This window comes from Canis aureus, chromosome 33 (genome assembly GCF_053574225.1).
Source record: "Canis aureus isolate CA01 chromosome 33, VMU_Caureus_v.1.0, whole genome shotgun sequence".
NCBI lineage: Eukaryota > Metazoa > Chordata > Mammalia > Carnivora > Canidae > Canis > Canis aureus.
The window spans coordinates 8,777,622-8,791,003 of record NC_135643.1 but is presented as its reverse complement, the minus strand read 5'-3'; the positions used below and the strand labels follow the sequence as shown (position 1 = coordinate 8,791,003).

At 36.6% G+C, this 13,382-nt stretch overlaps 1 protein-coding gene across 8 annotated transcripts in view; it reads left to right on the top strand.

Moving 5' to 3' along the window:
• WDFY3 (WD repeat and FYVE domain containing 3) overlaps positions 1-13,382 on the top strand; it is a 235,135-nt gene that overhangs the window by 158,436 nt on the left and 63,317 nt on the right. For all 8 annotated transcript variants that reach the window (XM_077882767.1, XM_077882766.1, XM_077882763.1 and 5 more), the window contains 7 exons: positions 5,049-5,148; positions 7,464-7,624; positions 8,743-8,972; positions 10,088-10,197; positions 10,973-11,155; positions 12,030-12,187; positions 13,279-13,356. In XM_077882767.1, the coding sequence (XP_077738893.1) occupies positions 5,049-5,148; positions 7,464-7,624; positions 8,743-8,972; positions 10,088-10,197; positions 10,973-11,155; positions 12,030-12,187; positions 13,279-13,356 (1,020 nt within the window). The remainder of the gene's footprint in view (positions 1-5,048; positions 5,149-7,463; positions 7,625-8,742; positions 8,973-10,087; positions 10,198-10,972; positions 11,156-12,029; positions 12,188-13,278; positions 13,357-13,382) is intronic.

The following is a 13,382-nucleotide window of genomic DNA, read 5'->3' as shown; positions in this document are numbered from 1 at the left end:
TCAAGCAGTCCATTCATTCCACATCTCTGAAAATAATAACGTTAGCTCTCTAAAGATTCAGTCAGTGCAAAAGACTAACTGCTTTTCTCTCTGAGGAACTTCCCATATGCTCTCAGCCATTTGGCAACCGAATCTGCACTTTCTCTGCTCCCTCTAGTGGCTAACACAGTTAATATTTTTATTTGAAACCTTAAAACTGCAGGAGATATTTTATCCTGTTCATGTGAAAATGTCTCTGTTCAGTCAGTTAAAAGAAATTGCTGATGTAATTTAGATACCAGTCATGCTAAGCATTTTAACCAGGACCACAATGTTTAATATTGGCAGAAAAATAATCACTATCATCAATAATTCATTTGGTGGATTTAAAAGCATGCCTAGTAGAGCTTGTCATCCTTGGAAACTTTTTTCCCCCCTCCTTGGAAACTTTAAGAAGCAAGATGGCTAGAACCTTAGTGTATTGGGTAAGAATTTGAAGCACTCTATGCAAAATGAAATGGTGATCAAGACATAACAGGATAATAAAGTTCAGAAGAAGTGTGTGTAAGAAAGCACAACTGAGCCAAATAATGAAATACACATGTATGGAATATATGGAGAGATCTATCCAGTAATAGAATTTTCAGTCTTGTAGAAACCCTGATAGCTAACTAACTAGCCTTGAATAAATGATATAATTGTCTTTTATTTTGGTTTTCTATATTTTTCAAAAAGAAGATTTGATATAGCATGTGTTAACCTTTAGTTAATACTCTCTTTGTTGTGGATAGTAATTTGCCCTATAGTGGAATTGTATCTGTACTGGGAAGTCAGGGATGCTAGTGTTATATTTCAGGGAGAAACAGGGAATGTCAAGATTGAAATTCCCAGGTAGATTATAAACTCCTTAAAATTAGTCACCACCTTTCACATGTCCTTTAATCTCTCACAGAATTAGTACAGTTTTTTGATGTATTCTTTTGTGTATTTTTTAATCATTTAACTATAACTACATCCTGGCAGTACTCAAACAGGAAAATACGATATCGTCTAATAAGAGATACACATTTGCTTTTAAAAGTTAACTTAATACCTTGAGGACCTTCAACTCTACTACACAAGTACAGAATAAACATACAAAACATTTATTGCACCTCATGTCTTCCTATGGTGTAAAAAAGTGAATGGCAAGCATATGATTTTGAACGTTGGGATTATAAAGTCTTTATCTCTGAAGAAGTTCAAGAAGAGAATTATCCTGTATATTTACCATTTACCTACACATAAAGGATGGGGTTTGAACCAACTTATTTTCAGTTTGGTACATTTGAGGCAGACCATCTTCAGTCTTAGGACTGTAAGATTCTCACCATGAGAGTATCCACTTGATTTGATCTACAAAAGAATGTGTGAAATTATCTTTATTAGTAGTTTATAAAAATAAGATTCCCATTCATACAGGCTGGCCAGAGTGTGACACTGAGGCCAAGTACAGAGGAGATAGTATGGCGTAATTGATAGAGCAGAGGTTTTGGAGTGAGAAATACCTATTTTGAATTCTAGCCCTGTTATTTATTATATAAGAATTTTCATCTCACTGAGCTCAGTCCATTCTCTGGGAAATAATTTATATACAATCTCCCCTATGTGATTTTTGTGGGAGTTAAGTGTATGTAAATCACCAGCAAAAACTGTTTTGGGAAATGTATGCTGGTTATAGCTGTGTGACCTTGGCCATTCTTAGTTCTCTTCACCCCTTATAGTTTGCCCACTTCTCAAATGGTATAAAATAGAACCTGTCTCTGAGGACTGCTGTGAGAATTAAATAAGATAATACATTGAAGATTCTAACAGAAGACCTGGCACGTAAGGCTTACTCAGAAAATGCAGTGACCTATACTGTCATATACCTGTGGATGTCCAGTAGCCCTGCTCCCAACTCATGTGTGTCTCTGCTGTCACCACCGTGTCTAATGGAGGGTCCAGTGAATTTGCTACACACAAATGCCACCATGTTGGCAGGAAAGTAGATAGAAAAGGTTTTGGCTATACCCGAAAGATAATGGAGCTAAGGGGGCTGGGTTGAAGTGTGCTTGTCTGATGCCATATGTACTTCTCCATGGTCTCGGGAGTTAAGACTGTATTCCAGCCATCTTCTAAAAGACTTCCCCATTCAAATCAGTGTGAAATCCACCCTGGGTGACTATAGGACAGTAAACAAAAGGTAGCAAAAGGGGGCAAAGAGAGCTCGATAACATACCTGAGAGAAGAAATCAGTTAAGAGGAATACTGCAGCCAGAGTGAAGAAGCTCAAAATCCTCTTAAGGGCTTCAGCCCATTACAGAAACCACAGGATACAAAAAGTCTTCCTCTCAGAGCCACGTTGCCCTGAATGTGAGCAGCAGGCTCCATGGGCTATCTGGCCTGTGCACGCACAGATTCTGCACAGCGTCTATAGGCTGCAAAAAGGAGGCTGTGATATTTTTGAATACTGGTATTGACTGGCTTCCCTGTTTCTATAGGGAAGGCATCTGACGGCCACAAGCCAGAACAGATCATAGTGCTCACCCTATCTTCCTTCTGCCCTGAACTCATCCCAGTTATCTGGTGCAGCCAACCAGGTTTATCTAAAAGATTGATGAGGAGATTGTAGCAGAGTTGCTCTTGTGCATTTGTTAACTTCACTATGGAGACTTTTAGTAAAGCTGGAAGCGTATGGTATAGCAGGTGAGGCCATGGACTTTACCATCAAAGAAACTGAGGTTTGAATCCTTGTTGTGACTTAACCACTCTAAGCCTCAGTTACTGTATCTCTGAAATGTGATAGTATCTACTTCAGAGAGATATTTTGCAGATTGAGATAATGTACATAAAACTAAGCACTGTATCTGGTACATAATAGTAAGTCCATAGAATGTTTTTTTTTTTTAAAAACAACTCTGAGACACTGTGCATGTATTTGTATAGTCTTAAATCCTTAAAAAGCTAGGAAAAAAGCTACAATAAATGTCACCGATAACATTTAAACTCAGCAATTAGAGCCGATGACAAGTATAAATTCTGGGTCATAATCACTCCTATATCAGCTTCTGTGAGGGGATTCAGAGGATTAAATGTCAATTGGTGACTGAGCCAGCCTTAAATCCTTGCAGAATGCAAAATAATATTTCTTAATTAAGTAAAGATAAAAATTGTTAATGAAGCTACTTCTCTGTGTCCTGTGGTCCCTCTGTTTGTAGACCCCAAAACTTTGTCTAGTTAAGTTTTGATAAACTCTGCTCATTATTACTTACCCATTAACCACCTTTAGTTATTATGATCCAGAATGAACACTGTCATCTTCAGGAGTATTCAAATCCTCCTGTGAGTGGAGAGCCTTACTCTGGTAAACTTTGATCAGCTCAAGCTATTTGATAAAATGGTCTCTGATCTGATTACAAGGTAATCCTCAAAGATCTAATCAGTCTGCTGCTTACCACTTAAAACATTCTCATTTGCTCTTCATTTGGCAGGGATGGGGTCTCACTGTACCATCAGCATGAGGAATAAGCAGGGCATGGGTGACCAGGGCTCTCCTGCTGACCATTGTTATTAATCTGTTCAACCACACAGGAAAATTTATTAAGATCAAAAACAACATGACATGTCCTTCACTTTTTCCTAAATTATTCTAATACCAGACCAAATTCCTGAACAGTAGTACTATTTTGTTTTTTCATTCATCATTCTTTATTGGGACATTGATTTGTTTTAAGATTTGAGTAATACAGCTTGTCTCCTTGTAACACTAGTACTATTTTAACTATTTAAGGCCCATATTTTGTCATTTTAAAACAAAATAAATATGTCTTACAAGGAAAACAGAAAAATGTTTGTTGCAACTTTGGTTTAGTTGGTTTTCAAATCCCTAGAATAAGATTTTTTATTTGAATAGAGAATTTAAATTTTAACTGCTCCTTTAAACCCTTTATCAGTATCTTGAAAATCAGAATGGAAAGAAATGGGTTTTTTGAAGTAGAGCAGATTTTAATTTTAAATTCACAACAGTAGTCTAAAGCCTACTTTTGTAACATGGTCATAAACGTAGTCCCAAATCTATCTGTTCAAGGATCTACAAAGCATCAGTGCTATGCCTGTATTTAAAACATAAAGATCTCTTTTTAAGAAAAAAATTTATGTCCGTTTGTTGAATTGTTTAATATCCAGCCCTTATCAAAAGCTGACTAAAACCACTGGCATTTGAGAATGACAAAAGGATCTTTCCCACCTTTTATCCACTGGACTGCCAGTGCTTTGCCACCCACCTCACAGGTTAGATACTTGACGTTTAGGCACCTGGATTATATTACCCTAATTACCAATAGAAATGCCGTCTGAGGACTGTAGTTTAACTTTGTGCCATAAGCTCTTATTCAAGATAATTTTTAAAATCATCTTTGGACTGTATAAAACCGTTATCAAAAGCATTACCTATAGAGTTATCATTGTCCTCTTTATAAAAACCCACAGAGAACATTCCTCCAAGAACAATTTTAGGAATGCTTCCTGCCAATCTAGTGTGCTGCTTTTTATACACAATAAAAAGCTTTGTAAACCATATCATCTTTTTTTTTCTCCTTGATACATGGGAAGCTCAGAGCTAAATTGTATGTTTAGCTAACCTATTGATATAAACATTCCCCTCCCCATTGATTACTAGAATACTAGATTTCTGAGGCTTGGTATTTGTTTTAATGGCTTTATAATTTTATCTATATCTCATTAGAAATAGCCAGCTGTCTTTGGAAGTGAGATATACTATCAAATATTTATTAAATACCTATAGTGCTTAGAATATTGTTTTTGGAAGACTGGATTCAAAAGAAGATGATGTTTCACTTTTGCTTCTTTTTAATTCTGTGGTCAGAAAAGAAAAGAAAATATAAGCATATCTACCATCTCTCATATCATATTTTGTTATTTACCAGTAGTTTTTTTATTTGACTGTGTAAGTATGATAATATAACTATGATTGAACCCTTATCTTTATTTAGTTGATTCTGTTTCTAATTCTAAATTTTATTGATTAGGCTTCCCCTGAAAGATCTACAAGAACTCAGCAAAAAGAATTCCAGACTTATATTTTGGATAGTGTGATGGACCATTTGCTTGCAGCTGATGTCTTATTGGGTAATACTGTGTTTTACTTCCACTTTTTAAAAGTACCTGGTCATTCTTCTTCTCTGTCTAAACCCCAAGTATATCTCCTTTTTAACTTCATCTTTCCTTTCTGTGCATCTTCCCTTCTTATTGGTATTTTCTGTAGTGAGGAAAAGGCCCATCTAGTTCTTCCCTTTGAATCTGGGATAAAGAATCAGCAACAGGAAGTACTTCAGTTGCTTGTCCACATCTGTACATTCAGGTGGGAGGAAGAGGACAAGTAAAGAGAATGTGTTAACCATATAACATGGATGCTTGAGTGGCGGCGAGTGTCTGCCTTCAGCTCAGATCATGATCCTGGGGTCCTGGAATCAAGTCCTGCATCGGGCTCCCCGCAGGGAGCCTGCTTCTCCCTCTGCCTGTATCTTTGCCTCGCTCTCTGTGTCTCTCATGAATAAATAAATAAAATCTTTAAAAAAAAATCCACATTATGTAAACAAGCTACATTTCTATGAATGTCTAATACTTTTAAAAATTAACTACTGTGATATACTTAATCAAATTATAAAGCTCTGTGAATTAGAACTATGACATCATGACTATATAAAGGCCCTCAGATAAAAATGCTTTATAGACATCCCCAGAAACTTCCCTCCTGCCCTGACCCAATAACTGCTCACTGAATCACTGTCCCAACTTCTACAACAACAGATTCACTTTGCATCCTTTTGAACTTTATAAATGAACTCATACATGTATTCCTTGTAGTCTAGCTTTGTATACTCAACACATTTGTGAGATTTGTCCACGTTATTGCCAAAGGTCAAAAGTCCATTTATTTTCATCACTCTGTAGTATTTTATCATATGAATATATAAATGTATCAATTTTGCTGTTGTTGGACATTTAGTAGTTTCTAGGTTGGGACACTTAGAAATACAGCTACAATAAATATTCTTGTTTGTATTCTTGTATATAGTATTTATACATATCTGTTAGATAAATACCATGAGTGGAATTGTTGGGTTAGAAGTATGTGTATGTTACTCTTTTCTGAAGGAGGGTAGAGGCAGAGAGAAAGGGAGAGAGAGAACCTTAAGCAGGCTCCACACCCAGCATGGAGCTGGGCTTAGGGCTCCACATAGGGCTTGATCTTGTGACCCTGAGAATGTGACCTGAGTCAAAATAAAGACTAGGATGCTTAACCCACTGAGCCGCCCAGGCACCTCGACCCCTATGTTATTCTTTAGGATGGCTTCCAGGACATAAATTCAAAACCTACTATGATGTTTTTTTCTGTATGTCCCTATCTAGTTACAATAAAAATTCAAAGCTTGATACATTTACAGTGGAGCTAACATTTATATATAAAATAATGATAGAATTTAAAGGAGGAGGAAAAGTAATGACTTAACATATTTGTTACTTGAGTTCCCAGTAATAATATTAATCAAAGAACTTCCATCCTATTAAATTATCTTTGTTTTGCAAAATTGCCAAGAAATCTTTAATATTGTCTTAATGTGTAACTCTCAAAGCATGGTGTCAAGTGAAATTTTGCATTTGTTTTTATCACTTGAGAATCTTACTTACATAGTATCAGTCTTACTATGTAAAGATACAAAATGCAGAGTTTTGCATAATGGAATAATTTAGAGTTAGTAGGAATAATAATCACAATCAGTGGGGCTCCAGAATATAGGAAGGGGGAGCTTACAGAGGGCATTTTGTTAGGAAGATTAGTGTTAAAGTGGTATGGACACAGCAAACACGCTGAAGGCACTGGAGTAGCTTTTTGAAGAGAAACAGTACTGAAGGTAATCGTGGAGGGAGGAAGAAGTGCCCCTTTGGCCCCACCGGCACTGATTGTAGTTTATTTTTCACAGTTGTTCTGAACTTCTCCTGCATATATTACTTCATTGTGCTCAAAGGTACATTCAGAACTAGAGTTTTGCTTGATGACTTGTTTTACCCTTTATTAGTTATACAGAATCTATTCACAGCAAATAACCTGACAGCTTTTTTTGTTTTTTCTCAGAGATCCTCTGTCATTGCTAGTTTAAGTTGAGGAACTATTTGCTTATCACAGACATTCTCGAGGCAGTAGGAGACTTCATACTCTCAGTCTATAGCTATTTTATCCTGCAGAAATGGTTTCTTCCAACTTTTGTCGTCATTTCTGGCCATGAACATCATTTTCTTAAAGTAGTACATAAGAGCTAGTGGTCTTATTTTTTAATGTAGTAGATGAACTCATTTTGCCTTAGTTTCATTTATTGGAGGTTCTGGTCTTCTGCTGGTTGATAACAGTTTCTTAGATTCTTTTTTTTCCTGCTCAAATTTAGGGGAAGATGCATCCCTGCCTATTACCAGTGGAGGAAGCTACCAGGTATTGGTGAACAATGTGTTTTATTTCACACAACGTGTGGTGGACAAACTTTGGCAAGGCATGTTCAACAAAGAATCTAAACTTCTTATAGATTTTATAATTCAACTAATTGCACAGGTAATCTATTGTCACTATTAGTTTTAGAGTACATATTTTCTTATTGAAAAACTTTTCCTAATGTGTCAAAATTATTGGAAATAAATGTAACTAATAAGATAATGTTAACATTTAATACAAACAAAGCTCAGCTTGTTGAAAGTGAGTAAAAACCATAGACTTCTAACCCTTCCCCTCCTTACCCATAGGGTGGTACCAGCGTGTCCCTGTAAAGTTGCCTAGTTCTCTTAAGCTCTGGGCTCTCACTGGCTTCCCCACTGGTATTGCTCTTTGCTACCCAAATACCTGGGTAACTTTCTTATGGTTTAAATATGGTTTTAAGTTAATACAATTTGATGACTTGGTTTTTTTGTTTGTTTTTACAGTATGCTACATTTGTATGTAAAGGTTTACAGAGCACAAAGAGTTGATATGAAAGGAATATTTTCTTCTTATAATTAAATCTTCACAGAGTTCATTGTAGTTCTTTGAAGGTGTCATTTTAGTGAGCGAGTGGGTGTGTGTGTGTGTGTGTGTGTGTGTGTGTGGTACTTTTGACTAGGAATGTTGGCCTGGTTTGCCACAAGTGATTAATCTTATTCAACACATAGCGTAGAAACTAGAAAATACTGTTACCACGTGTTATTAGCATATGGTGCATAGGTTCTTTCGTGTCATCTAAGAATTTTTTAAGAGATAAATTTGTGTTTAAGCCAAAGAAAAGTTTACAAGTGAGGAAATCAATCTAGAATGTCAAAGGTTTTTTTACTAACATTTTAGATTTGGTTGTTTGTTTGTTTTTCTCAGTAATTGTGAATAGAGATCATTCACCCTAACAAAACTTTTGTTGCAGGAGATTCTCCTTAGATTACACTTCCATATGTACTCAGGCAGGCTGCTCTGCCTACAGGAGTTTTAGCAGCTCTCCTCAATGGGGCATGTGGTTTTCATCTCATTAAATTATACTTATGTGTCTCTTGGGTTCTGAACCTCATAATAGCAAGAGCTTTTTGGTTTTTAACTTAGCACCTTGTATTGAGCATGGCACCTGGTATGTAATAAAGCTAATATTTATATGTGAATGATAAGCAGACCATTTGTTTCTATTTTACTAAATAAAGTATCTTTCTTACCTTTAGTCAAAAAGAAGATCACAGGGATTGTCACTTGATGCAGTTTATCACTGCCTCAATAGGACCATCTTGTACCAGTTCTCACGGGCACACAAAACCGTTCCACAGCAAGTAGCTCTCCTAGATTCGCTCAGGGTACTGACTGTAAACAGGAACTTGATCCTGGGACCTGGGAACCATGACCAAGAATTCATTAGCTGTCTGGCTCACTGCCTTATTAATCTACATGTTGGAAGGTAACTTTTTCACATTCAGTTTGCCACCGTGAATTTGTCATTCCACCAAAACTCTGTCCTACTTTTTTGATAGTAACATTTTTTTCCTTTTAATCTCAGTTTTAAAACTTCATGGAAAATATAAACACAAGGGTAACATTTTTGCAATAAAAGAATGAGTATTTTTTCTGTAATTTTCCATGTCTTTAAATTGGTCATTAATCACCTTAAGTCATGTATGTAATTTTTTTAAAAAAGTTTACTTTTAAAATAAACAAAGTATACAATGTTGGAGGTTAAGAGGGATAAAAAGGAAAGAATAATGAATAAATGCAGTGGTATATGTTAAATGGGCGTAATTAGTATTTTTCCTTGATTCTTTGACAGATACTTATTTAATGTCTGGACATTGAATTAGGGACTGGGATAAAATGTGAGCCAGAAAGACCTCATGGCAGGGTCTTGGAACATGCAGTCTAGGAGGGAAAATAGACAACTAAGCCAGACCAGGCAAAGTGTGCTAAGTGCGCTAAGTGTTCTGCTGGAAGCATGGCTCTTTGGGTGCATGGAACAGGTGCTCCTACCTGGAAAGAGACACCTGCTGAGTTACAACTTGAATGTGTTTGACAAGGAGGTTAACTCTCCAAAAAAGATGGGAAAGTGATGTAGGAAGAAAGAGCCATCTATGTGATTGCCTTGGGGGAGGAAAGCAGATGGCACTTTCGGGAAACTGCAAATTTGTCACTGCTCCTGGAGCAAAGGGTGATGGGAGAGAGACTGAGGGGAGGTGGTGCATAGGCATATGAGGAAAATGTTCTTAGGAACTTTGTAATTTTTAGGTAAAAATATTAATCATGATCAAAAAACACCTTAAATATTAAGATGCTCATCTTGATGCTGTTGTTTAGTTTAATTACATTTAGTCAAGTGGATTTGTGAGATCATTCATTTAAAATGGCATTTTCATGATAAAGTAGTAGTTCTGTTTTGTGCACCTGCCAAATATCTGTCTGCCAATTATAGAACTTTGTGATAGAGCCAGCATTTACTTGTGTCTGGAGAGTTATACTTAGTCATTATGGTTTTCAGCTATAATCATTTCCTTCGTATAGTTTAAACTGACTGGAATTTTTCAGCAATGTGGATGGGTTTGGACTGGAAGCAGAAGCCCGCATGACTACATGGCACATTATGATCCCCTCTGACATTGAACCAGATGGTGGTTACAGCCAAGATATTAGTGAAGGTAGTTTGTTTTCTTCCTTTTTTATTCCCCATTCTCCCCATTTCCAATTTTTTTTTTTAAGAGAGAATGAGTGTATGAGCAGAGAAAGGCAGATGGAGAGAACTTAAGCTGGAGAGAGAGAGAGAACTCCACGCTGGGGCTCAATCTCATGACCCTGAGATCATGACCTCAGCCAAAATCAGGAGTTGGATACTTAACTGACTGAGCCATCTAAGCACCCCTCATTTCCAATTTTTAAGATATACCCTGTCCCTTCCCCCCAACAGACTCACTTCAGAAACTGCCAGCATTGACAACCAGTGCTCCAGTAGGTCACTCCAGAATGTACATCAATATGCCCAACTGTAGCTAGTATGCTAGGGATTATATAACACTCTTATAGTTATCTGACTTTCTACTGACCACTGCACATTAGAAATCAATCCACCCCAAAGATTTTAATGTACAGTACTTACAAAAATCATTGGGAAAAGAGAAAACAAATATAAGAGAATAAAAACAGTAGTAGCAGCAATCTGTTTCAAGCAATATTTGCACCTCTAATGAGAGGCAGCTAGTACTACTGATAGGCAGCTCTCTTAATGGCAAATGCCACATTAGCATTGGTACTATTACTTGTACAAATGTAAGTATCATCAAGTCTCACAGTGTTATCATGAAGTGTTAGGGGCTAGCAATATCCGTGATTAAGTGGTTTACCCAACTTAGCAGAAGGAGAGCTATAGCTAGTGGGTTGGTATATGTTTTTGATAAATGGCTTTTCTTCATTTCCTAGGACGTCAGCTTCTTATAAAAGCTGTCAACAGAGTTTGGACTGAATTGATCCATAGTAAGAAACAAGCCTTGGAGGAGCTTTTCAAAGTCACTCTACCTGTGAACGAAAGGGGCCACGTGGACATAGCTATAGCAAGGCCACTCATTGAAGAAGCTGGTTTAAAGTGTTGGCAGAATCATTTGGGTAAGAGAGTCCTCAGAGATCCTGTGGCTACGAGACTTACATGCAACTGGGTTGTATATGGGTGCACTTTGGATATGTAATTAAAATTTTCCCAAAAGGGTGTTATGATGGCAGCATTAGTGAAGAGCAACACCCGTTCTAGAATGACTATGTTGAGATTTGGCTTTTCTTCTCAGATTTTTTTTTTTTAAATCTAAAATGTGTTACACATCTGACATCTATGAAGTTGGAACATATACATTGCTTGCAGATGTAATTATGGTCACTGTCTTGGCTACAAATCTATGGTCTCTTCTCTGTAATTCTGAAATTTAAAAAGCCCTAAAACCTAAGGTTTTTTTTCATGAATTTGGTGTCTAAAATCACTTGGTAGCAAAACCTGATGTATTTTTATTCTACGTAGTGTAAATATTCACACATTTTGCTGCAGAGATATTAATGTGTTCAGTTATGGTTTACTACCATTGACCCTCAGTATTTATAAAATACAGTGTATGTATCATATCACTTTTTTAAAATCCAAAACCTTCTAAATTTCAGAGTATTCACAGCACCAAATATTTTAGGTGGGGAGTTATAAATTGTTATTAACATAGAAACTGAATACAGTTAAACTGTAAATACAGTTTACATATTATTGCAGAGCTGTAAAGTTTCTACCAAATGTAAATTCAGTTAGTACACTAATTGTCAAGCTGCTATGGTTATACAAGATTACCAGCAAGTAAATCTGTAATATCTAAGAGAATGTCTGTGTCTGTAATATAAGCCACTTTTAAAACTATAGAATTGTGATTTGTAGCCATGATGCAAAAATGTTAAGACTAATAAATACATGGAGAAATTGTAAAGTAATCTAATTTTAATTTCATAGCCCATGAAAAGAAATGCATAAGTCGAGGAGAAGCTTTAGTGCCTACCACCCAGTCCAAATTGTCCCGTGTCAGCAGTGGCTTTGGGCTTTCCAAGTTAACAGGATCGAGAAGGAATCGAAAGGAAAGTGGTCTTAATAAACACAGTCTTTCCACCCAGGTACATTGCTTGGTTTCATCAATAGCATTACTAGAAATTTATATTTCAAAGTTTAGTTGTAGCGTTTTATATAACACTCTTCATGTGTAGAAGCACACATTATGAAGTAGAACTTTTCTGCATTTTTGCTTTTAGAAGAGATAAAGAGATAACCCAGATTATGGAAACCTCTCCCAATATATTATGATAAAATTGCATTGTGAGTGTTGTGTATGCAGACCCACTTCATAATTGGACATAAGATGAGATTCAGTGATTGATATGTAATCAGCCATGGGTAATTTTTTCCCAGTTTTTCCAAACTTTCAATAATTTTGTTACTGATAATCATATAAATTTTGAAGCAATAGCAGAACAAAATGGGGTTTTTATTTATCATTTTGTCATATGTATTTGTGATTGATTTTTTTTTTAATTTCTGTACCTCCATTAATTTCTTCCTCATCATACTGCCTTTACCATCCTAGAATCTTAGTGGCATCTCTGAAAAGGGCCTAAGAGAAACCATATGTGTCATTCATTCCCTGCATCAGGTTGGGTTCTCCAGGAAGTACACTGAGAGGGTTTTTGGTGCAAGGTGTTTTTTACAGGTGCTCTCGTGGTCCCTGTCTGTAGAAGGGTAAGAAAAGATGCAGGATTGGTTACGGGGAAATACCAGGTTACAAGGTGGGTCTAGCCTCAACTGACCTAAGTGGAACTTTGAGGCCAGAGTGGACTGTCACAGTTGATCTATACTGAGCTGAGATGCTGAACCTTCTTACCTCCAGATCAGCCAGTCATTCAGTTGGGAGTTTCCTGGCAGTTCTCTACAGCTGAGATGATCCCTGAAGGTGTTAAAGGCACCCTCAGAAGCTATAGGAGCTGGCCCATCCCTTGGGGAAGGGTCATGGGAGGCGTTGATCTGTGTCCATCACACAAGCCTCCACTAGATTCGTCATAAAATTAATCCATCAGTTTTTTGTTTTGTTTTGTTTTGTAGTTGTGTCTTTCATGGGATTTTAATAAATTTAGTTAGCATTATTTTAAGGCTAGTTAATATTTTTCCAGGAAAATCCACGAAATATTAAGACTCTTTTTCTGTCCATTGTTAGGAGATTTCTCAGTGGATGTTTACACATATTGCTGTTGTCCGTGACTTAGTAGACACACAATATAAGGAATATCAGGAGGTAAGAATTCATAACCACAAGAAAGG